The 22,406-nt window shown below is 37.5% G+C and overlaps 2 protein-coding genes across 3 annotated transcripts; one reads left to right on the top strand and one right to left on the bottom strand.

Annotated features, from left to right (window-relative positions):
* Positions 1–8,676: 8,676 nt before the first annotated feature.
* Positions 8,677–16,206, top strand: LOC143864124 (uncharacterized). 2 transcript variants are annotated; one of them, XM_077374937.1, is made up of 7 exons: positions 8,677–9,251; positions 10,086–10,303; positions 10,658–10,898; positions 11,131–11,216; positions 12,872–12,963; positions 15,058–15,346; positions 15,400–15,839. In XM_077374937.1, exons 1-6 carry the CDS (start codon positions 9,168–9,170, stop codon positions 15,315–15,317), a joined length of 981 nt encoding a protein of 326 aa, XP_077231052.1. In that variant the 5' UTR covers positions 8,677–9,167; the 3' UTR covers positions 15,318–15,346; positions 15,400–15,839. The 2 variants fall into 2 exon arrangements, with proteins under 2 accessions (XP_077231052.1, XP_077231053.1); XM_077374938.1 differs by lacking the exons at positions 15,058–15,346; positions 15,400–15,839 and adding an exon at positions 15,937–16,206 and having other exon boundaries at positions 8,678–9,251.
* LOC143864122 (alpha-galactosidase-like) lies at positions 16,106–22,308 on the bottom strand. Its single transcript, XM_077374936.1, has 15 exons — positions 21,972–22,308; positions 21,431–21,489; positions 21,194–21,250; positions 21,063–21,097; positions 20,864–20,967; positions 20,463–20,538; positions 20,252–20,310; positions 19,822–19,887; positions 18,408–18,491; positions 18,014–18,078; positions 17,722–17,804; positions 17,450–17,540; positions 17,193–17,242; positions 16,962–17,102; positions 16,106–16,365 (listed from the first exon to the last, which is right to left on the bottom strand). Exons 1-15 carry the CDS (start codon positions 22,145–22,147, stop codon positions 16,279–16,281), a joined length of 1,233 nt encoding a protein of 410 aa, XP_077231051.1. The 5' UTR covers positions 22,148–22,308; the 3' UTR covers positions 16,106–16,278.
* Between the last annotated feature and the right edge of the window lie 98 nt (positions 22,309–22,406).

The following is a 22,406-nucleotide window of genomic DNA, read 5'->3' as shown; positions in this document are numbered from 1 at the left end:
ACTGTCAAGAGATTCCCTACATGATGCAACCTGTGAACTTGAAAGGTTAAGTCATAGATCTGAGCATATCCTTGCTCAGGTAGATACTTATCTGCTTCAAGAGTTGCAAATGAAGCCTAAGTATTCAAATCATTCACTTGCTTAACCATTTTGTCTGTCATGCCCTTTCACATAGGTTTCTCCTAGGGCCAATGACAAATGAATAGGGGGGAGAGCCAAATGGTTACTTTTTCATGTTTATATAGACCATTGTGAAGTGCTCACATGATCTATTACCCCCTTAGTTGTGCTTAATTTGAAAATCTAAAAAAAAACTGCTTATCATGCATTTCACTTTGTTTTCATTTTGATAAGCATCATATGAGCTTCATTGACACATCATATACACTTTGAATACCTCTTATGAGTTGTTCTTCATCTTGACACCCCACTTGCACTCATACTGTATATCCATACATTTTTGTTGTTGCCAAAAGTAGTAGAATTTTGGGAATTGATTAGGTAGTCCAATTGTATATGCACCATATGCTTTACATTCATATATTACACTGGTGCATATAGTGAGGGGGAGCATTGCTTAAATTGTTTATTGTATTTAATGCTCATTCATATATTTGTTTAATATCTCCTGCCTCCTTAATCAATTTGTTTGCCATCATCAAAATGGGGGAGAATGTAAGCCCAAGGGTTCTCATGGGTTAATCATTCACGTTACCCTCTTGTTTTGATGCTAGAAAACCAAATTGATTAGCATTTATGGACTGATGTGTTGCTTTGAGGTGTTGTGTTGTATACAGGAATTTCACGTCATAATCGCCATTACACAACTCTTCACAACACATGACTTGTGGATCAATGATCAAAGGAACCAAGAGCTTGCACCTACATTGAAGTCATCCTCATTTGAAGATGCTCAAGTAAAGTAGCTCAACATGAAGATCCCACAAGTTCCTAAGCAAGTGTCAAGAAGGAGCTTGGAGTTGAACATGCGATGGTGACACCTCATGTACCTCAACAAGCATTGAAGATTGGAGGACATGTCACAAGAGCCAAGACAAAGTTCAAGATGTTCACCCAAGCCGAAGAAGTCCAAGAAAGTGCAAAGAAGCCGAGACATTCCAAGAAGACTCATGGTATTCATTTTTAGAATGTATTTGGAGTCCTCTTGATTTTATGTTTAAATGCACTTTCAAAAGCTTTTCAAATAGTTTTCATACTTAACTTTCTACATCTTTGAAAACCATACACGCACCCAAAAATGTGTTTGAAAACCTTGGACATAAGCCTAAAGACCATAGCCCAAAAGCCCCTGAATTTTAAAGTTAAAATGGAATTTCACTCAGGGCCGGTCGACCGGGGCTAGGCCGGGCGACTGCGGGATGGAACCTGAAAATCCAGGCCATCTCGAATTTTATCGAGCCGGTCGATCGGGTTAAGCCGGGTGACCACGGATATGTGCCTGTTTCAAAACAGAACAATCCTACATGGTTTGGGCGGGCGACCACCGTGGGTCAGTCGACCGAGATAAGTTTTTGAGCCAAATTTTTTGAGCAAATAGTTAGCCCTCGCACGGGCGACCGCCATGTAGCCGATCGACTGCGACGGTAAGAAATTTAAAAATAGAATAGGGCGCCCGATAGGGGCGGACGACCGCCGTAGCTCGGTCGACTGCCGCGGTCGAGCAAACTAGCCGTTGGGGGGTTTTCTACTTGACTTTTTCAAGCCAATAATTTATAGCCAAACGATCATATTTTCAAATACTCTATATATATACATGATTAAAACCTATCTCTACAAGCTTTTAAACATTTAAGAAAGATCAAATCCCATTTCTCTTTGAGCTTCAAGTTTTATTTCAAAAGCAAAAACCTCTTTGAACATGTATTTCCACACTCTTTCAAGAGGCACTCCATAGGGCTTTTCTTTTGCTTATTTCTTGGGAGTGATTGTAAGCTTAAACTTTATAATCAACCTATTAAGAGGCATTGAGAGTTTTTATTTTTATTTATTCTTCGTTGAGGGTTTTCTCTTCGGCCCGGTAAGAATTGTGAAGAAGAGGGTCTTCTCTTCAGCCTGTGAACAAAGGTGAAGACGAGGGTCTCCTCTTCGGGCCAAGAAAGGTGAAGACGGCATATGAGGGTTTGTCCTCACGCCGAAGGCTTCGTGCATATGGGTTTCGCTTTGGCCCTTGAGAATGGAAAAGCTTGTTGTAAGAGCTTCGAGATTAGGCTTAAAATCTCACCATAATGGAGTACCCAATGAGCTAAACTTGAAAGAGTGAAGTAGGTCAAGGTGTGACCGAACCACTATAAAAACTTGGTGTTCTCTTGTAGTGTGGTTGCTTTCTCTCTCTCCTTATCTCTCTTGCACGTGTTGTGATTGGTAATTTCTAACCCTAACTTATTTGTGCTTTTAATGGAACAAGGGTTAGTAAATGCACTTGATTAAAATGTTTTAAACTCTAAGCATTATAATATCTATTTGAACAAGGGTTAGCAAATGTGCATGGTTAGAATGTCTGAACTTTAGCTTCAATTGATAAATCTAATTGAACAGGGGTTAGATTAATTAGTGCTTAATTAAAATAGATTAATTTTTAATCTCCTCTTAATTAAGCCTAAAATTTCTAATTGACCAATTCACCCCCCTCTTGGATTGTCACACCTGTATTTCACATAGTGAATAAGGAAAAGTAGTTTTTTCGTCATCGTTAGGGGTGGAACTTGGGTCTCAACTCGACCCAACCCGAGGAACCCATATTTTCCAACCCAACCCGACCTAACCCGATTTCCAACCCGACTGGGTTCAACCCGACCCAACTCGATTTGCAATTTCCTCAACCCGACCCCACCCGATTTCCAATTCGGGTTGGGTCGGGTCGAGTTGACCCGATTTGATGTGGTACCAATTGTTGACCACCTCAACTCAAGCCGGGTTGTTTTGGATTTTGAGAACCAATAGTGAGTCACCAATAATCAGTTTTTAACTCACAATCGGTTCTCAAAATCCAAACCAAACAGGGACTAACAATTAACAAAGGGAAATGTTATCCGCACTACTATATTTTGATGATCACACTCCTCACTTTATTAAAGTACGGTATGGCCCGCACCATAGGATTATCCAAACCGTCCATTGTGGACTGTGGAGACTATTTCAATGTTGAAAAAGAAAATCATATATACAGATTTTCTTTAGATGGAACCAAAATTCGGGTTTCGGGTCGAGTCGTGTTGCCCGACAGCCCAACCCGACCCGATTTCCAATTCTGGTTGATTTTTCCCAACCCAGCCCAACCCAACTTGATTTGCGAAAAAGCTTAACCCGACCCAACCCAAATTCGGGAACCTGACCCGCGTGGGAACATCCAATTAACAACGATAGTTTCAAATTATATATAGTGCTAATGTCCTCGCTACCATATTTTATAATGGCACTACTCACCGTATTTTGATGATCACACTCCTCACTTTATTAAAATGTACAGTATGGCCCGTACCATAGGATGATCAAAACTGTCTGCCTACATAGGTTGTGCCCCAAAAATAATTTTCATAGGTTGATCTGAACCCTCCGATCTATAGAGGGTTATAGGTTGATCCAAACCGTCCATGTGATGGAACACAACATCAGTCGGTTGTGCCCGTAATATCATTTCCATAGGTTGATCCTAGCCCTCCAATCGATAGAGGTTTCCATAATTGTTGTTCCTCTTCAGGTGCCCGGAATCTGTCAATATTTTGCAAGTGTCCTGCATGAGTAACATAAAGTAGTTCTTTCGTCATTGTCATATGTAATTGTCATAGACAGGTAACCTGTGTCGGTTCTTTTCGTATGTAGATTACGATTTTACCCTCAAATAATTTCTCATAGAGATAGATGTTAGATATCAGCAAAGGGGTTAACAATAAAAGAGTACTGCTTGTAAATCCCAGATAAAAAGTATATATATATATATATATATTAGTATGCGGGACCCATGCTATGCATGGGTGTAAACTAATGGCCCCCCATCACATGGTACAGGAGCTGTAAAATGGTGGGCCCGTTCTATGCATGGGTTTAAAGTGGTGAGACCCAAACAATAAAAAATGATGTGCCAAAAGATGTGTCCTATCCACTAAAGAAGGCCATGGGTGAGCCCTATCCAATAAAGACCTGTGGGCCACCCGTGCTATACATAATATGTTGTTCCTCTTAAAGTCCCCATAATTCGTAAATATTTGTAAAGGTGCCCCGCAAACGTAATATCCTCAAAAAAATATTCAGGAAAGGTATTTTTTTCATAATTGTCATACTAGTATACCTCTTCTTTGTAATTTTTTCCGTAATTGTCATATACATGTACCCTTTGCCCATAATTTTTCCAAGGCAAAACATCACTATGTGGACTTTGTCCACTATTTTTTGGACTTTGTCCACTTGTTTTTTAATTACAAACACATCAAGGTGGGGGGGTAGGATTGAAATTATGTGGCTTTAATGGGTGCCTTTGTAATTCTCAAGTGAGCATTAAATGTTAAAAGAGAGAGCCATGATTATGGGTGGAAAAATATTTCCCAAATGGCTTTCTCGGAAAAGACAATGACAAAACGGAAAGTTACGTGTGTGTATGTGTGTGTGTGTGTATATATATATATATATATATATATATATATATATATATAGAGAGAGAGAGAGAGAGAGAGAGAGAGAGAGAGAGAAAGGGTTTCTGTGCTCAAGCACAGAAACAAGCCTGGGGCCACATTGGGGGGATCCAAAGCATTCATTTGATGGGCCCTTTCATGTATATATATATATATATATATATATATATATATATATATATATATATCCTAGTAAAAAACCCCGTGCGATGCACGGGCCGACAAAGAACTGTACGGACCACATCATAGTTTGATCCAAACCGTCCATGTGATGGAACACAACAGAAATATATTGTGCCTGTAAAATCATGTCCATAGGCTGATCCTAGCCCTCCAATCTATAGAGGTTTCCATAATATGTTGTTCCTCTTCAGGTGCCCGGAATTCGTTAATATTTTGAAAGGTGTCCTGAAGCCGTAGTATTATGTAATATTTTAACAAAAATCCGTAGTATTATATAACATATGCACCCAATCCGTAATTTTGCAAAAACAAAAACGCCACCATGACTTTGTCCACTTTTTTTTATGAAAAAAGCATAAAGGAGGGGGGTAAGATTGAAATTATGTGGCTTTAATGGGTGCCTTTGTTAAAAAGCATAAAGGAGGGAGTACGATTGAATATATGTGGGTTGAATGGGTACCTTTGTTAAAAAAAAGTAAAAAGAAAGTGATGTGTAATTCTCATAGAATTTTGAGAAAAATTCAAATAATTCTCTCATTTTCTCTTCTGCTATATATATATATATATATATATATATATATATATATATATATATATATATATATGAGAAAACGGTTCCTACACATATGTGTAGATAAGTTATCTACACACTAGCTTAAAATACAGTGGGGGCCACATTATTTGGGTGATCCAAACCATTCATTTTTAAAGCCCTCACATAGGTAGGGTGTCCAAAAAAAATCAGATCCATAGGATCATCCTAACCATTCGAACTGTGGAGGCAAAAAATGGACTAATTTGTGAAGGTTTAAAGACATCCATTTTACCTCCACAAATCGTAGGGTTGGGATGATCCTATGGATCTGATTTTTTGTAGACACCCTATCTATGTGAGGGCCTTTAAAATGAACGGCTTGGATCACCCAAACAATGTGGCCCCCACTGTATTTTAAGCTAGTGTGTAGAGAACTCTCTACACATGTTTAGGAACCGTTTTCTCTCTCTCTCTCTCTCTCTCTCTCTCTCTCTCTATATATATATATATATATATATATATATATATATATATATATATATATATGAGGCAACAGCTGGGTATTTCCCGGAATATGGAACGCCAGAAGTTGTTTGGTTGCCAAATTTGAGCTCAAATTCCATTTGACTGCAAGACATGAATGGGACATCATTATTAGCTTTTTTTCCTAGGTGCCGCCTACGTGGCAGGATTGTTTCCCCTAGTCCCCTACTAATCTTCCAATGGGAAACCTCCATTTTGGGGGGTTTTAGAAGGGAGAAGAGTAGAATATGCCTCGTCTTGTGTGAATATTACATATTTTTCTCTTTCTCTCCCTTCCCTTTCTTTCTCTTCTACTATCTATTTTGATAATGACACTCCTACATTTTCCACATGATTTGACGCCCAACTAAACACACTACCACTCTTTCTGTATTCTCCTCTAGACAACTCTACACATCTCCGATCTTGTCACCTCCTGCTGAATACTACTTCCACTACTCTCCCAACGAACCAAAGAGGCCTCAGAAAATTTTCTCATCCCCTTCCATTAATTCGGTCAAACTATGAAAGGTTGGGGAATTGATATCTTGACAAAAGAGAGACTCATGGCATTTAAGATGACAGGTGAGCGGGTGGCACTGACCACACGTTTTTTGTTTCGTATACACGTGTCCTCTTCTCAAAAGTCATTTCCTTCTTTAACCGATACCCAAAGACCAAAGTCATAGATCCGTTCAAGACATGGAATAATTCCATTATACTCTTTTTGAAACTGAAAACATTGGCCCCACGGTTTCCTCTACACCCATCCATCCCTTTCACTTTATTTTCTACTTTTAGTATAAAGGGATTCACAGACCCATCTCTAATCTTGAATTAATCCAAGCCGTCCATTGGAGAATCCTCACTTCGGGTCTTCTATGGCCCCAAACTACCACACTAATCGTGCAATCATTGCATCAAATAATTTCTATATAATTTCCTCTCGAGCATCGATGCTAAGGTGCGTTCCCATCACAAATAACCTATTATTTGTGGATTAGCCACGAGGCCCGGTTTGGATGGCAAGAAAGACATCTATGTTGGAATTTTTTTCTGTTTTGAGAAATTTGTATCTTTCCATGATTCAGAGGGAAATTATATGATTATCTTTAATCTAGAGGGATATTATCTTAAATTGAAGATTCATCATGTATAAGTATTGCGGTAAAAATCTGGATGAACATTGAGACGACTTTCCAAGCAAAGGTAAGCATCCTGCGCGCATGACGAACAAACGGTCAGAAGACCGCCCAGAGTTTAGCATCTGAGAAGGCCCTCTGATGCTTAAGTCAATAGCAGCAAGAGATATGAAATGAAAGCTCAAGAATGGTTTCAGGAATCCGTACCTTTGAGCTTCAGCTCCCCTTTTAGCTAAGGCCATCTTTGGATTGCAAGACATTTTTTGTTGGAAATTTTTTCTCTTTAGGCTCCGTTTCTTTCGACGTAAAAATGGACGTAAAATTTGTTTTTACGTCCAATTTTACGTCAAAAGAAACGGAGCCTCAAGAAATTTATTTCTTCCCATAATTTGGAGCGAAATTATATGATTATCTTATCGAGTAATGCTAGGGAGACCGAGAGTATGACTTAGGGGGAGACCGAACAAATGGGTTCTTGCCAAAAAACAATCATAAGTAAAGTGTTCATACCCTTAGGTTTAAGAGAATCACCAAAAAAGTAATTTTTTTATGCACACATGGCATATTTTCATTGTTGGACTCCACTGGTCGTATAGATTCTTTCCGATCTAGGCCGAACTAGCAATCATGGTATACTTATGGCCTTGTGACTAAGGTGGGTGGGCAAGCCCTATAATAGTAAAGGACATTGGTTTCTCGGTATCATTCATTGTCCTCTCGGATAGGTTTTCGTTACGGAGGAAGTTTTAAAGGTTCCAAAATCCTTGTATGTGCGGACAGAGAGAGAAGTAGAAATCGCCAGGTATCTGTCGATGATCGGACAAGGAGATAGCAGAATCGAAGTGACAGTTGTCCTACACGGAGCATTTCTAACTGTCATTCGATCATTGGATGGAATTCCGTCGTCTTGAGAGCATTAGTTTGGAGGGATATTATCTTAAATTGAAGATCCCTACATAGGGTTGGTTATGATAAATTTTGGACAGAAGATTTCACTAATTCTTGGATGCTATTACAAGAGGATCATTGTGTGCTTATATAGAGCACTTACATGATAAAGATAGAATCACATCTAAGATAGTTATAGAGGGAAAGAATCATAATCAAATATACCTAATCATATCCACTTTCTAGACTCTCTTGCTTGCATCTTCTATCCATTGCGTAATTGATCTATCTAATCTCTCTTACTTGTCACTTCTATCCATTGCCTAATATAGCCAACTTACCCAATCTACCTCCAAGATGATCCAACGCTGAGATCTTAACCCAATCCAACCGTTGGATCTCACATATTCTAACAGGAAATGATATCAGCACAATCATATTTTGTTAACTGTGCTAATGTATCTTGTCTTTTAGTGTTTAGTGAGATGTAAAAAGTTTATTATTCTTCCCAAAATGCTCTTAAAAGCTATTTAAAAAAGAAAAGTTAAGCTAGGACGGTGCAATTATTAAAACATGGTTGTGCCGAGTCATTAAATTTTAGAAAAAAATTTCCTTTCCAAACTTTTCCAAAAAATTCCTGCAATCCAAACAAGGAAAATGGGTACAGTTGATGTTTCTCTTTTATATTGGCCACCGTTGCTTCCCGGAGCCACCCCTTCTTGGCTGCGCGTGGGTGGGTGGGAGACTCGGAGAATAGTAAGTAAAAAGATGTGCCCATTCTCTCCCCTCACGAGTCAGAAAGGGAAAGTAACTCCAAAAAAGGGAAATAAATTGGACAAGTAATAAGGGAAAAGAGTTGAGTGAGTCGTTCCGTTGGGGTTAAGACTTAAAGAGTGAGGTTCCATTGAGCGGTACACGCGGCGAAGCGCAGCGAGAGAGAGGGAGAGAGAGAGAGAGACACAGACAGAGACAGAGAAATTGACAGGGGGGTGGGCCCCCCATACTATTCTTTTTCAAAGAGATTTTCCTTCTTATTCTGGGTTAGAGACTTTTCTATATTTAGGACAGATTTTGCTCTGCTGAATTGAAGGTTTAAATATTTAGAGAGGAAGACCTAAAAATATGCCTTCTGGATAACCAACAGATCCTCACACACAATCTCCCTCTCGATTTCTCCATCAAGTTTACAACTCAAATATTTTCACAACCACAATTCTCTCCCTCTCTCTCTTTCTGTCTCTCTCCAGTGAGATGATGATGATGTCTTCACATTCAAACCTCCAAAGATTTATGGAATGCACAACTCCCACACTTCCTTCACACATACTCCCCAAGGTGCTTCTGCTTTTTATCATCAGTACTAATCATATTTTCCTCTTCTTCTTTATTTTGCATTTATCCATCATCTTTTTTATTAGTTGTGTCATATGGATTGAAATATAGCTTTTTATTCACTACTCTATCTTCTGCTCTCACACCCTCTCTGTGTGGAAAAAGATTCATTTTACCCTCCAATACATCTATTTTCTTCGATCCAACTCTTTTTTTTTTTTTCTAGTTTTGGGTAAGGTGATGAAAATATAGTGTTTTTAATGTATTGTAGATCCTCTGTTTTTTGTTCCAATCTATCTCTTCTTTGTCTTCTTTTACAACATCTAAATCAAAATTTAAAATTCCATGGCAGAATAAGAAAATTTCTGCCTCTCTCTATGATACAAAATTAGGTTTTCTTATTTATTTCTTGCAGGCCATTTTTACTATTATTATTTTTACTACATGTAGATGAATAATATTTGACATTGAAATGCAAACTTCCATATCCTTTCGTTTTTTTGTTGTTGTTTTTTTATATATATATATATGTATAGAAATCATTCATTTCCTTTAATTAGATTCAGAGAATTTCTTCATCTTTTTTTTACTTTTCACCTTTTTTATTTGCAAATGCTGCTATGTGCATGTTATTATGATGTATGTTGGGTAGGTTACAATGTAATTTTTATGTAGCTATGACTTATTTGTTTTAGGGTAGTGGGTTTTAGTTGTTGGTATCTTATAATTGGGTAAATGGATTGAGGATGTGTGACTACCTTTGTTCTTGTATTTCCTTTAATAAGATGCAGAGAATTTCCTCTTTTTTGTTCTCACCGTTTTAGTTTGCAAATGCAGACCTGCCTTCGAGATTTAAACAACACATGGAAACCTCTAGATAAGGATACGATCGAGTACTTCACCTTGGGAGATCTTTGGGAACAATACAATGAGTGGAGTGCTTATGGCGCTGGATCTCCCATTGTATTAAACAATGGCGAGACCGTCATTCAGTACTATGTCCCTTATCTCTCTGCCGTCCAAATCTACACCAGCAAATCCTTTGCTACTTTCAGGTTCTTGATTCAGTTCCTCACCTCTCTGTTCAAGTATAAATGATTAAATGAAACCAACTCTAACAGCTTAAGCTTTTAGAGTAATTGGTTGTTTCACATGGCATCAGAGCTATTGCCTCTGGTCTTGGGTGCAAAACCCAAAACTCCTTGATATTAAAAATCCGTGTGTACGGCCAACCCAAAAGGGAGGCCACACGTGAGGGGAAGTGTTGCACTATAAATAATTAAATGACCCCAACTCTAACAGCTTTAGCTTTTCGAGTAATTGGTAGTTTCACACTTTTCACTCTTTCATAGTTGGTTCTGAGTCTTGGGTGCCAATACTAACAAAATCACATTTTCATTTTTTTTCAGGAATCTTAGGGAAGAGACCAATGCCGCAGACTTTGAAAGCGACTCTTGGAGCGACGATAGTGAGAATGATAAATTGTCGAGGTCTCTTAGCAACAATTTGAGCGTGGGTTGGGATGCTACTTCAGAGAATTTAAGCTTTGAACAGGAGGGCTCGTGGCCGATAAGGGATCGTCTTGGCTACCTTTACTTTCAGTATTTTGAGAGGACGGCTCCTTATGGAAGGATTCCCCTCACGGACAAGGTAATTCTTGTAGTTAGGAATTCATACTAGAGGTGGATCATGGTCTATCCTCGGCTTTCTATTCTGTTATTTTGCCAAATTTAGAGCTTCTTCTGGCACCTTGTAAATTTTTAAATGAATGTCCCTTCTTTATTTGATGAATTTACATTCAATAGTATATTATCTACAATTAGAGGACACCTGTTTCTAACCGTTTTCATTTTTATTCTTTTGGTTTATTGATCGATTCTAGATAAATGAACTAGCGAGAAGTTATCCGGGTTTGATGTCTCTCAAGAGCGTTGAACTTTCGCCGGCTAGCTGGATGGCAGTTGCTTGGTATATTTCCCTCTTTATTTTGTTTCTTTTGTTAAATTAGAGGTGTTTTATCCAAGCTTCATGTTGTTATGAAATATTGATAAGAGATGTATCCTGGCAGTAACCATTATGCACCACAAGGAGTCCTTGAGTGGCATTTTAGCTCCACTTCTTCATGAAAAGTTGACTAGTAAAGCAGGGTTTTGATAGTTTTTCTTAACCAATAGTAAGAATTCCAAGGGAGTTTTAGTTCCCTTATTTATTTCTTTAACCAAAAGGAAAACTTTCTTCGAAGGGGGTTTGATCAATTCTTGAAGTTTAAGGATTTCTTATCTACGTAGAAAGACTTGTTGGCTTTTGAATTTCTTCTGATGGTGTAAGACATGCATGAATGTCAAGGTTTCTTGTTTTTAGTTCTCTCTATTTCTTTAACTAGTGCAGTCCAAACACCGTAGATCAACACAAAGCCAAGAACAAGGAACAAGAAGAAGCCTTATGGAATCTCACATATGCAAAACGTGATGTGATATTAGAATTTTTATTTAATCTCCAGAACTCAAAAACATTCACTGCATTCTCTAGAATGTCTAAAATAAAGCTAAACTACCTACAAAATAGAAAGTCGCTAACAATTATCCTACAAAGTAGGAAAGGTCATAAAAATAGAAAAAAGGCTAACAAATACAGTTAGCAAGATGCCATTCAAAAAAAAAAAAAGGTTAGCAAAATAACTAGGACTAACTTAAATGATTTCAATTGTGCAAAACTTTAGGAAATTGTTTTTTCCAAATCTTTTAAGTTTCCACCTATGATTTAATCGAAATTTTGAATTGATTGCTCACACACGTGTCATGTCGTGTCCGACACGACACCCTTGTCCACGCGTGTCGACACTCCTTTAGTCACCTGTACCATGTCAAGTATGGCATTCTGTTTTATTATTGAATATTGTATTTACTTCTTTTATCATTAACTCTTATTATATTATAAACTCATCTTCTTTAACTAATTTTTGTTTTTATATCTCCTCTCCTAAACCTAAAACCCTAAACAAACTCTTATTCCAATATTATATTCATTGTATCCTATTGGTTTTTTTGTGTCCCCATTTTTGGTTTAGCCGTGCCCCTGTTTCTAAAATTTGGAGGTTTGCCGTGTCCAATACTCCGTGTCCTTGTCGAAACACGACACTCGTGTCCCGTGTCCACAAATCATTGGTTTCCACCTTCTCATATCTTTCCATATTCTCCATGATTCCAACTTTCTATCTTTATGGATTTGCGCCTATTACGTCAAAGTGTAGATTTAGTAGAAAATATCCCATATTACTTTTCCGTATTTTCCACTTGTGAAACTTCCAATTATGAATCTTCCCAAAATAGCCATCCTCAAAATATGTCGATAATTTTTGAATTGCATCACTACCCAAAAGCAAAAGGAAGACATTCTTCAAAAGGGGTTGACCAATTCTTGAAATTTAAGGATTTCTTATCTATGTAAGATGACTTAATGGGGTTCGTTTTTTTAATGATATACTTAATGGGAACAAACTTTCCTTCTTTCTTTTGACCAGTATTTTATTAAATTACTTATGATGTTGTAAGACATGCATGAATTCCGAGATTTCTTTTTTGTTGGTTGTTTTTATTTGTTATTTAAATTTTATCCATTTTTAGGTATCCTATTTATCACATTCCGGCTGCGAGAAATGTGAAGGACTTGTCTGCATGCTTCCTTACTTATCATACTCTGTCGTCATCTTTCCAAGGTATGGAATTCATCAATATTCATATGAGAAGACATTCCCTGTTTTTGTTTTCCCTTTCATTTCATGAAATTCTCCTATCGTTGCTTACATGGTAGCTTAGGACCTCTTTGGATGCCAACAAAACTGGTTCTTATTTGCAAGCAAGGTTATTTTAATTTAGTCTTGTATTCAAATGGGACATTAAAGCCTCTTCGGAAGCTATTAGCTATATCATTTCTAACATTAATATAACCATTATTTGTAAATAATCGTACGTAATTTCAAAGAGGTGTTTTAAGCTCCATCCTACCAGAGCTTTGGTGCCACAGAATCTGCCATTCACTTTATGTGAAAGGCTGAGATTAATGATAAAAAGCAAGCATGGCTGATGTCAGCCTAAAAAATTAGTTCACTTTTTATATGACGTAATGTGGTCGTGACTGACTTTAGATCGCATCAATATCAAAACCATTTTCATCAACTAATTATATGCTAGTGTTAAAGGGTAAGGATTTATGCATCCTATAATTTGTTGGACAAGTACCATTTTTTTCTTTCCTTTTTCTTTGATTTTCTTCGGACTTTCTGATTGGTTATTGGGTGGGTCTCCCTCTCTCTCGCTCTCTCAAGTTTCTTAAGGCCCTGTTTGGTTGCTCAGAGGTGCTGGGAGAGTAGTAGAATAAGAAGTCAAAAGGGAGTAGACAAGCATGAAAGATGTCTATAAGGGAAAAGTTATTGAAGGTCACCCTTCTCTTTCTCGCGAGCTACAAAACCTAATCATTCCTTCTTAGTAATACACATCTTATATCAAAATTACTTGTTCAGTCAGTATGCTTGTGGTATCCCAAAAAACCAATTGTCAGTTAGGGGTACATCAAAGGAGTGCGTTAGACAACAGCTTTTTCCCATTACTATTGCACTAACTAATTCCATAGAAATTTATTGTTGATGAAATCGTACAATGTCGTCCAAAATTACAAGCTATGGTTTTTATATTTTTTATTTTGAAATATAATACCAAATAGGGTAGTCATCTGTAATTTTCTCCCAGTTGGAATGTCAGCTTGGTTGAATTTTAGGATCAACTTGCCAAGTTTTAGACTATGCCGATTTGAGTGTCAGAATATCCTCTTGATTTTTCTTTTCATTTTCTTTTCCCATGTTTTGTGCTTTTTATATATGTTACCCCAGCACCCTATGGTATGGGTATGGAATAGATATTTTATGGTTCCATAATTTACACTTTATGTTGAAATTTGCTTCATGGGTGCGTCAATCATTTTACTATACTGAACTCTGGGTAATATGCATTTTTATAGGGCTATATGCTACCATCTTGTGATCTTCAGCCAATATGATACATGAGTACATCACTCATTTTACTACACTGAACTCCGGATGACATGGGTTGTTATAACGCTATATGCTACCATGTTTTATTTCCAACCTCTTTTCTTGTTTCACTTAGGCTCTAATCAAGTTAGCTTTGCCTAGAAAAAACATAGGCTATAATGTGCTAAATGTGAGTGCATATGCTGATTCTTACTGTTGCTGATATGCTCAATTATGTCTGGTAGATGCGAAAAATCCTTATAAAATAAAGTTGTGATTAGAAATGCTAAGTGTTTGTTGCACCTGCTATGGTTAATTTATCCTCTTTGGATTCTTTGATGAAGTAGTTGGATTGTCAATGTGTAACATATTCATTTTATGCGAAAATCTTTGCCAGGAAGGTTATAAGATAAAATTTGAGCCCACCTCATTGATAACTCTACTCAATAGATATAATGTATGGTATTAGAATCACTATTACTTTAAGCTTTGATTTTGGATATCTAACTGTAACATCCAATGCAATGGCGGGAGCCTCATGCACTGGGCCGCCCGTAACTGTATCATTCAATTCAGTACAATACATCCTTAAGAAGCAAGTTCCATAGTTTGATTGTGGGAGAATGAAACCATGTTTTGTCTGCAAATCACAATGATTTATGAGCGGAGCTCTGCATAAGTCTCTCTCTCTCTCTCTCTCTCTCTCTCTCTCTCTCTCTCTCTCTCTCTCTCTCATGTTGATGCCTTCTTTCAAACATTTATCTCATGGTAGCTGTCTGACAGATAATGCATCAGAGGGAGGGGACAAACACATCTGTCCTGAAGCTGAAAGTGGTGAGACAAAATGTGAAACAGAGACGTATGGCATTTCTCTACGACCATTCGGTCTGGCTACTTACAAGATGCATGGGAGCCTTTGGATAAATCCTAAAAGTGTGGATCAAGAAAGGATCAACTCTCTCTGTAGTGCTGCAGATTCCTGGCTGAAACAGCTCGAAGTCGAACACCATGATTTCAACTATTTCAGCTCTCACTCTATGTAGATAAACAATGTCACCGCTATGCCAAGAACCCTTCAGACAACCCAACATATATAGATGCAGTTTGTGCGAGATCTCAAAGAACTCTCGAGAGGAAAAGGAGGGAGGGAAGAAGAGGTTTTGTCATCAAATCAATAGATTTGCAAGTCCAAATAGTTTCATGGAACCCACCCAGAAATAAGCAGCTGTGACATGTCTTTTTGTAGGAAGGGCAATGAAAGAGTGATGCATAGGAAGAGGTTGTGTTGTGTCTTCCTCAAGTGCGAGACCTAATGAAGAGAGAACAATGGTTGTTTGTGATTTTGGACATTAGTTTTTGTGTTCTTTTTTTTTTGAAATGGCAAGATGAATTCATTAAAAAGGAAGGGGACCGAGGTGGGCCTCAACCAAAATTACAAGAAAATAAAACAACAATAACAAGAAAGACAAATCTCATTAGTTTTTGTGTTCTGTTTTTGTTATAGGGAAGAGAATGCTCTCTTTTATTGTGGGCTAATTAATAATATATTTAGCTTTTTGGGTTTTCTTTTCTAGTGTATATATTGTATATGTCGAGTTTTTATCCATGATAGGCTTTAACCTTCGTCTACAAATGTGTGTGTGTGTGTAATACGGGATACAGGATCTTCCTACTAGGCTGGACCAACATCCAGCCGAGAGATGGCACCCTTTAGAAGAACCATGCTGGAAACCAAGCGAAATAGAGTGTAATTTCGCAACAGATTTAACATTTCTACTACTTTCATGGAACTAGAAATAGAGAAGAAAGTTGTTAAAGAGACTCATCTATCTGGAGCTACAAAATGTTACTTTTTTATTTATTTTGCTTTGCTTTCTTGTAAAGAACAAGTATGAGCCCACTTTCTTCTTATCTATCCCAAGGTAGTGGTGACACGTGTCTCATCCTCATATGGGTCACATCATTATTACATGATCCCTATATTTTGTTGTAGTCGTCCATTGTCTAATGTGGCGTAAGGACATACATCTTGCAAGCATGAGAATCCATTGTAGCTGTAACATGCCCACGAACGGACGACGTCGTCGAATGCTGCAAAATTCCAACATATGAGATTTTTTTGGATGACATAGGGTATCCCCAACTCTTATTTTTAGGGCGGGATATGAGATTTAAATTATGCCAAGATAAAATCTATTGTTTGAAAACTCTCCAAGGCGCTGTTTGTTTTGGATTTTGAGAACTGATTGTGAGTCCAATACTGATTATTGGTTCAAAATTACATTTATGCATTGCTACTTTAAGATTATGACTACTGATTGTGAGTCGGGAACCAATTACTGGAGAAACGATTTTTGAGTCTAATAATTGGTTCTGGACTCACAATCGGTTGTCATAGTCTTAAACGAACAGGCCCTAAATGCAAATTTGAGTCCAATATCAAGTTTTTGACACAAAGTCAGTTCTCAAAATCCATAACAAACAGGGCCTAAGTCAATCATCAGTCTTGACTCGATTTCACCTTGAGCCAAGTTCTCATGTCTACCGTATTGACTCAATCAAAAGTTCTTTGATTTGTCCGAGTTGACTCCTTTTTACCTTGGCCGAGGCTGTGTTTTGTTAACACTGATACGATCCTATTAAGATAAACAGAGCTACACGAGAAAATCTTGTTTTTTGAATCACACCTTCCATAAATCTCGAACATCAACAACAGTTGACTGTTGAAGCCCAACTTCCGACCAGTTGGCCGTAATAGTTGCCTGTGACGATCCTCTATTCAATAGGACCACGGCTACCCTACCATGGCTAAGAGGACCTGCCCATACCTGAATATTTACAAGTATTGTGTGAGCTTATCTACAAATGATTATTACTAGTTGTACTGTTCAAATATTTAACAAACTAATATAAGATACCTCCAAATCACCATCCTTTTTAACCTTCTTCCCTTGAACTCCAAGTGCATCTGTTAAAACCCATTTATCATTAGACAGACCCACCTCAAGAACTTCTACCACATCAACACAATTTTTTTGCCCTTCAACCATTCTTCCAACTTAAAACCAGTTTCTCATCCAAGGTGGTTTTTCTCAGTGCAAGTGTCAAATGCAGCTCAAAAGAAAAAGAAAACAGAAAGATAAAAAAGTGAAGGAAAGTTGATATGATTTCTTACCTTGATTAACTGCAATAACCTCCTGGTTGTTAAGCAATCCTAAATTTACAGTGTCGATTGATCGAATATCACACCCTATCAACAAAGGAGCCTACACCACATACAACATAGAACCCATATTCAATCTCTAAACCACACAATTGGAATCAATTAACGACTCGTTTAGGCATTCTATCAGAGCATGAAAAATAACCTTTTTTTCTCTATTAATAAGTTGCCCAGAAGTTAATTCATAAGCATGTCCATGTTATTGTTTTCTATATCTCTGCTACCTTAACTAGGGCCCATATGCTGAAATGCGAGCGATATTCCTCGGTGGACATTCCGCCGTTTCCTACTTCGAGCATGTCGGGATCTGACCCACAATAAAGTTGGAAAGTGAGAAATGAATTGCATCATACCCTCATTGAAAAATCAATGTTAATCTTTCCAACTTTGACAAAGTATTGATTTAATTGTTTTCCAAAAACTACTTCGAAATTTGGGCTTTGAATTTGAGATCAACCTAACCCAGTTCTTGTGCCTTTGATTATAATAAAGCGAAAAGATGATAAAGAAAGTTACCATTCCATCCACCAGGGCCCGAATAGGATGCCCATCTGTCATTCTCATCAGCCCGACCTATCATTCTAACAACAAGATAGCATCACTACTCACAGAACAAAGAGTAGTCTGAACATGACAATGTTAAAGTGGCTATATATGCGAAATTATATGGTGTACACTCACACGATATATATGTATGTATGTCTGTGTGTCGAGCTTCTGGGCAATTTCACATAAAGCCCTTCTGCGACTCCCCATTTTCAATAGAGAATAGTCACCTCATAGCTGAATTTGTCCTATTTAATTCATATGAGGTGACACTTCTCTCCTGAGAAAATTAGGCTACAAAACTGCTTTTTGTGAAATTGCTTAGACATTATGTATGTATATATGTGTTTACAAAAATATTTACCTCCCCCAATTATCCGCAATGTCTCCTGTTGTTCTCCAACTATTTCCAATAGCTGGTGCCCATGTTGCTGGGTCGTCCATCCCCCTATGTATAAAGAAACTCAAGATTTTAGTGATATCTTTGGAAAAGATGAGAGAAATTGAACAAAATGAGGCTTAATTGAAGGGAAAAGATATCCGCACTCCCTTGTTTTAACAAGGGCAATCCTCTGTTCATCTTAACCTTTTAACTAGAATCAAATGACATTTGATCAAGTGAGGATTACTATTATAAAAACAAGGAACTTTTTAGTACAGATCTTTGCTTCTTTCAAATCCATGAGTTTGTGTATCACAAATAGGCCAAACTTATCAAAATATGCCAAGAGCATTCCTGTTTTCAGTATCACTTTGGTTGTTATTATTTTTTTAAGAGCTGATCACTTACATGAGAATTGAGAAAGCTCATCAAGATATCTAGAATCCAGTTGAGATGGATATATAAATGGAAATTCATATTAATTGCTACTCGGTCTTATATAAATGGAAATTCATTAAGATATCTGTCAGTGCCCCCGAACTCATCAAAAGTGTTGCTACTCGGTCTTGTAGCTAAGCTTATCTACTCGGTCGGGTTAAATACAGTGGGGACCCACATTGTTTGGGTGGTCAAAACCATTCATTTGAAAGTCCCTTACCAAGATAGGGTGTCCACAAAAAATCAAACCCATAGGATGACCCTAACTCATCTAACAGTGGAGGGAAAAATGGGCAGATTTGTGGACAAACTGTGTCTGTCTATTTTTTCCCATTTTTCTCTCCACTGTTGGATGGGTTATGATCATCCTATGGGTCTGATTTTTTGTGGACACCCTATCTAGGTAAGGGATTTTCAAATGACTGGTTTGGATCACCAAATAATTTGGGCCCCAACTGTATTTAACTCGACCGAGTAGATAAGCTTAGCTACAAGACCGAGTAGCAACACTTTTCTATTGATTATAATAAATACATATATACACAAATAAAAGGAAAATCCTACATAAAATGCCTAAAATTAAAATGGGTATCATTTTGTAAAATACACATAAGATATGGGCCCGTCTGAGATCAATCCAATGGTATTTTGGGTGCAATTTGTGGGTAAACTGCAAATAAATAAATATATAGATGCAAGTTTACTAGCAAATTGTACCCAAAATGTAATTGGGTTGCTCACCCACGAGTTTTTATATGGCGTCCATGCGTAGCTGCAACTATCCAGGGTGCCGCTCTTGATGTAAGAGGTTATACTTTATAAGAGGCTGTCGTTGGATCAAACCTCAAGGGCGGCACCAATATCGTACCCCAATCACATGCCATATAATTTCACGCTAGAAGGAGATAGAATTGGCCGGTAAGTATCCGCAAAATAGGATTAATAAAAGCAAACGTACCATTCACACAGAGAGAAAAAGATGGACCTTCCCGAGTTAAGCAGAGCTTTGCTCATCTTAGCATACCTATGTCATGCAGTTAGTAATCAGGCCAAATTAAGCAAAAATTTCAGCTATACTTATGTTTTTTGGGATATCACTTGTGGTTGATAAGACAATGAGGCAAAATTTTAATCTGAGCAGTGAAGAATTTCTAATAAAGTGATGGGCTTTTAACCAGGTTTGGAAATTTGATGGACTAGTCAGAAACACCAACAAGAACCAAGAAACTTTAAGAAATTGCACCAGCCCACAAACTATAAAGCTGTCATACATCTCAGTCCGACTTGATTTCTTTCAGTTCCAATATGTTAACTACGATTCCTCTGTTGACCACTCTCCCATGACACATTTAGCTAAACACTTGAACACATAATAATAGGATAATTACCGCTCCTTTGGAGGCGCATCACCATTGTTACAGTTGTCGTATTTCAAGTAGTCAATTCCCTAGAGGGAAAAATCAAATGAAAATTAGTGAGAGAATATATTTATATAGGTGAAGCTGGATCTTCCAAAATAATTCAGTAAATTTTCAAAACTGATTAAGTTACAAACATGTATAGAGTTCAAATTATTCACTATACAGAAATCAACCCTACCCATGAGGCATAGGTTTTCGCATCTTGTTCCTCATGCCCAAGTGATCCAGGCATTTTCTTGCTGCAAGTTTGGGTCCTGAAATTATAAATCACAGTTTAGAGAACAAAACTAAAAGATTAGGCATTGTCTTGAAGAAAATGGGAATAGAGCAACAAATGGGATACCTAATGACAAAAGCATATGGTCACTAGAAATAGTACATTTGCCATATCGTAAATAAGCCCAACTTGACAAACAACTCTTAGGACAGACTATTATGAAAAATATAGGTAGAAATATATCTTCCATAGGAATTCAAGTTACTTAATGCATCAAAGTGCAGATTAAGGACAGTATAAAAGGCCAAAACAGTCCCAAAAATGACAATTACAACTTGTTATAATATAATCGGGGGATGTACCCTGAATCCCCATAGATTCCAAGCTTGAGCCCTTTGCCATGGACATAATCTGCTAGAGCCTTTATGCCCGAAGGAAACGTTGAAGCCTTAGGAACTAAATTCCCCTGCCAATGCCCCCATTTCCAAAAACAAAGTTCAAAATGGTAGAAGAAATTATGTTATTGATATGGGAACCCATAGTCTTGTGTATATGTTGTACCTTAGAGTCTCTATTCAGCTCTGCCCAACAATCATCTAATACAAATAAGAAAAAGAGATTAAAAGTTAATTGTTAATCACAGATGTAATTAGTGTTTTTTTAGAAGTAAAAAAAATAAAAATCTATCATACCTAAATTTATGTATTTGTATCCCAATTTAGAAAGCCCAGTTGATACCATTGCATCCGCTGTTGAAAATGTTTCAATGTAATTAGGTATTTCTATAACTCTAAGTAGAAAATGACAATTAGATAATTAAGCAGTTGAAGATGCCGATCGTCTTGCTCGAGCTGGACTAGAAAAAGAAGTAATGTACACAAAATGATAATTAACGTCATGGCGGTGCTACTAATAGAAAATATAATTACCAGTTTCCCTAATAAGTGTTTCTTCAATGTGGCAAGAGAAGTGGTTCCAACTGTTCCATCTGATTATCACATAAATTAAAATGATTTTAAGAACCAATCCAAAGTGTAAACCAAACGTACTGGACCACTCCTTCACTTATATATGTGTGCATAGTGTATTATAATGTAAAATTATATGGTTTATAATGTATTATGAAATATATGGTGTATAGTGTGTTGTAATGTGAAATAATATGGTGTATATGCTTATCCACACGGAACCACATATAAAAAATACATAAAAACCCGAGTCGGGTCAGGTTTGGGTTCGGGTTGAGGTGTTGGTTGACCCGACCCGCATCGAAACCCGACATTTAAAAAATATATATATATATATTTTCCATTTTTCTGTTTTGTTTTTTAAAACATAAAAAACATAAAGGGGAAAGATATCACCATAACGGAGTCAACCAGACGGTTCAGGTTGAGAGTTGGGTGGGGTTGACGGTTTAGAGTTCGGGGTTGGGTTGAAGTTGAGCACCCCGAGTAGAGTGAGACTTACCCCATTTGAGGAGTGCGACCCAGCCCATTGTCCATTATCTTCTCGTCATTGCTTCTGGTGACCCGAGCAGCAGAGATGTGAATGGCAGCAGAGACGAGTAAGAGCAATATTGTGAGCAACATAATCCTGGTTAGCCCACCATCCAAGAGCGATGACACTACTAATGCTGGAGCCATATATATATTTGCCTAATAGAGAGGAGGAGGAGGAGTAGGAGAAGTAGGAGGAGGACAAAAGGGCATGCATTTTATAAAGGGAAGATAGATGGTAGAGGCCGGTGATAACGACAAGGCCATTAATTAAAAGTAATGAAATTGGGTTGTTCTTTTCCCACCCATCCCTCTCTTCTTCTATTAATATTTTGATTGCCATTTGTTTAGAGGAGTTTGGATAATTAATAGAAAGGTGAGTGGGGCTGTGGCTGTGGCTGTGGTT

This window comes from Tasmannia lanceolata, unplaced genomic scaffold (genome assembly GCF_043159265.1).
Source record: "Tasmannia lanceolata isolate RefF3 unplaced genomic scaffold, GAP_Taslan_0.1 ptg000048l, whole genome shotgun sequence".
Lineage (NCBI taxonomy): Eukaryota > Viridiplantae > Streptophyta > Magnoliopsida > Canellales > Winteraceae > Tasmannia > Tasmannia lanceolata.
This window is presented reverse-complemented; position numbering and strand designations above follow the sequence as displayed.

Bases quoted from the DNA above. Each gene is read 5' to 3' on its own strand.
- LOC143864124 (XM_077374937.1), top strand. From the start codon at position 9,168: ATGATGATGATGTCTTCACATTCAAACCTCCAAAGATTTATGGAATGC. The intron at 9,252-10,085 runs GTGCTTCTGCTT...TTGCAAATGCAG, and splicing joins CTTCACACATACTCCCCAAG to ACCTGCCTTCGAGATTTAAA. The intron at 10,899-11,130 runs GTAATTCTTGTA...GATCGATTCTAG, and splicing joins GGATTCCCCTCACGGACAAG to ATAAATGAACTAGCGAGAAG.
- LOC143864122 (XM_077374936.1), bottom strand. From the start codon at position 22,147: ATGGCTCCAGCATTAGTAGTGTCATCGCTCTTGGATGGTGGGCTAACC. The intron at 18,079-18,407 runs GTAAATATTTTT...TCTTGTTGTTAG, and splicing joins ATTGCGGATAATTGGGGGAG to AATGATAGGTCGGGCTGATG. The intron at 17,805-18,013 runs GTAACTTTCTTT...ATTGTGGGTCAG, and splicing joins GGGCCCTGGTGGATGGAATG to ATCCCGACATGCTCGAAGTA.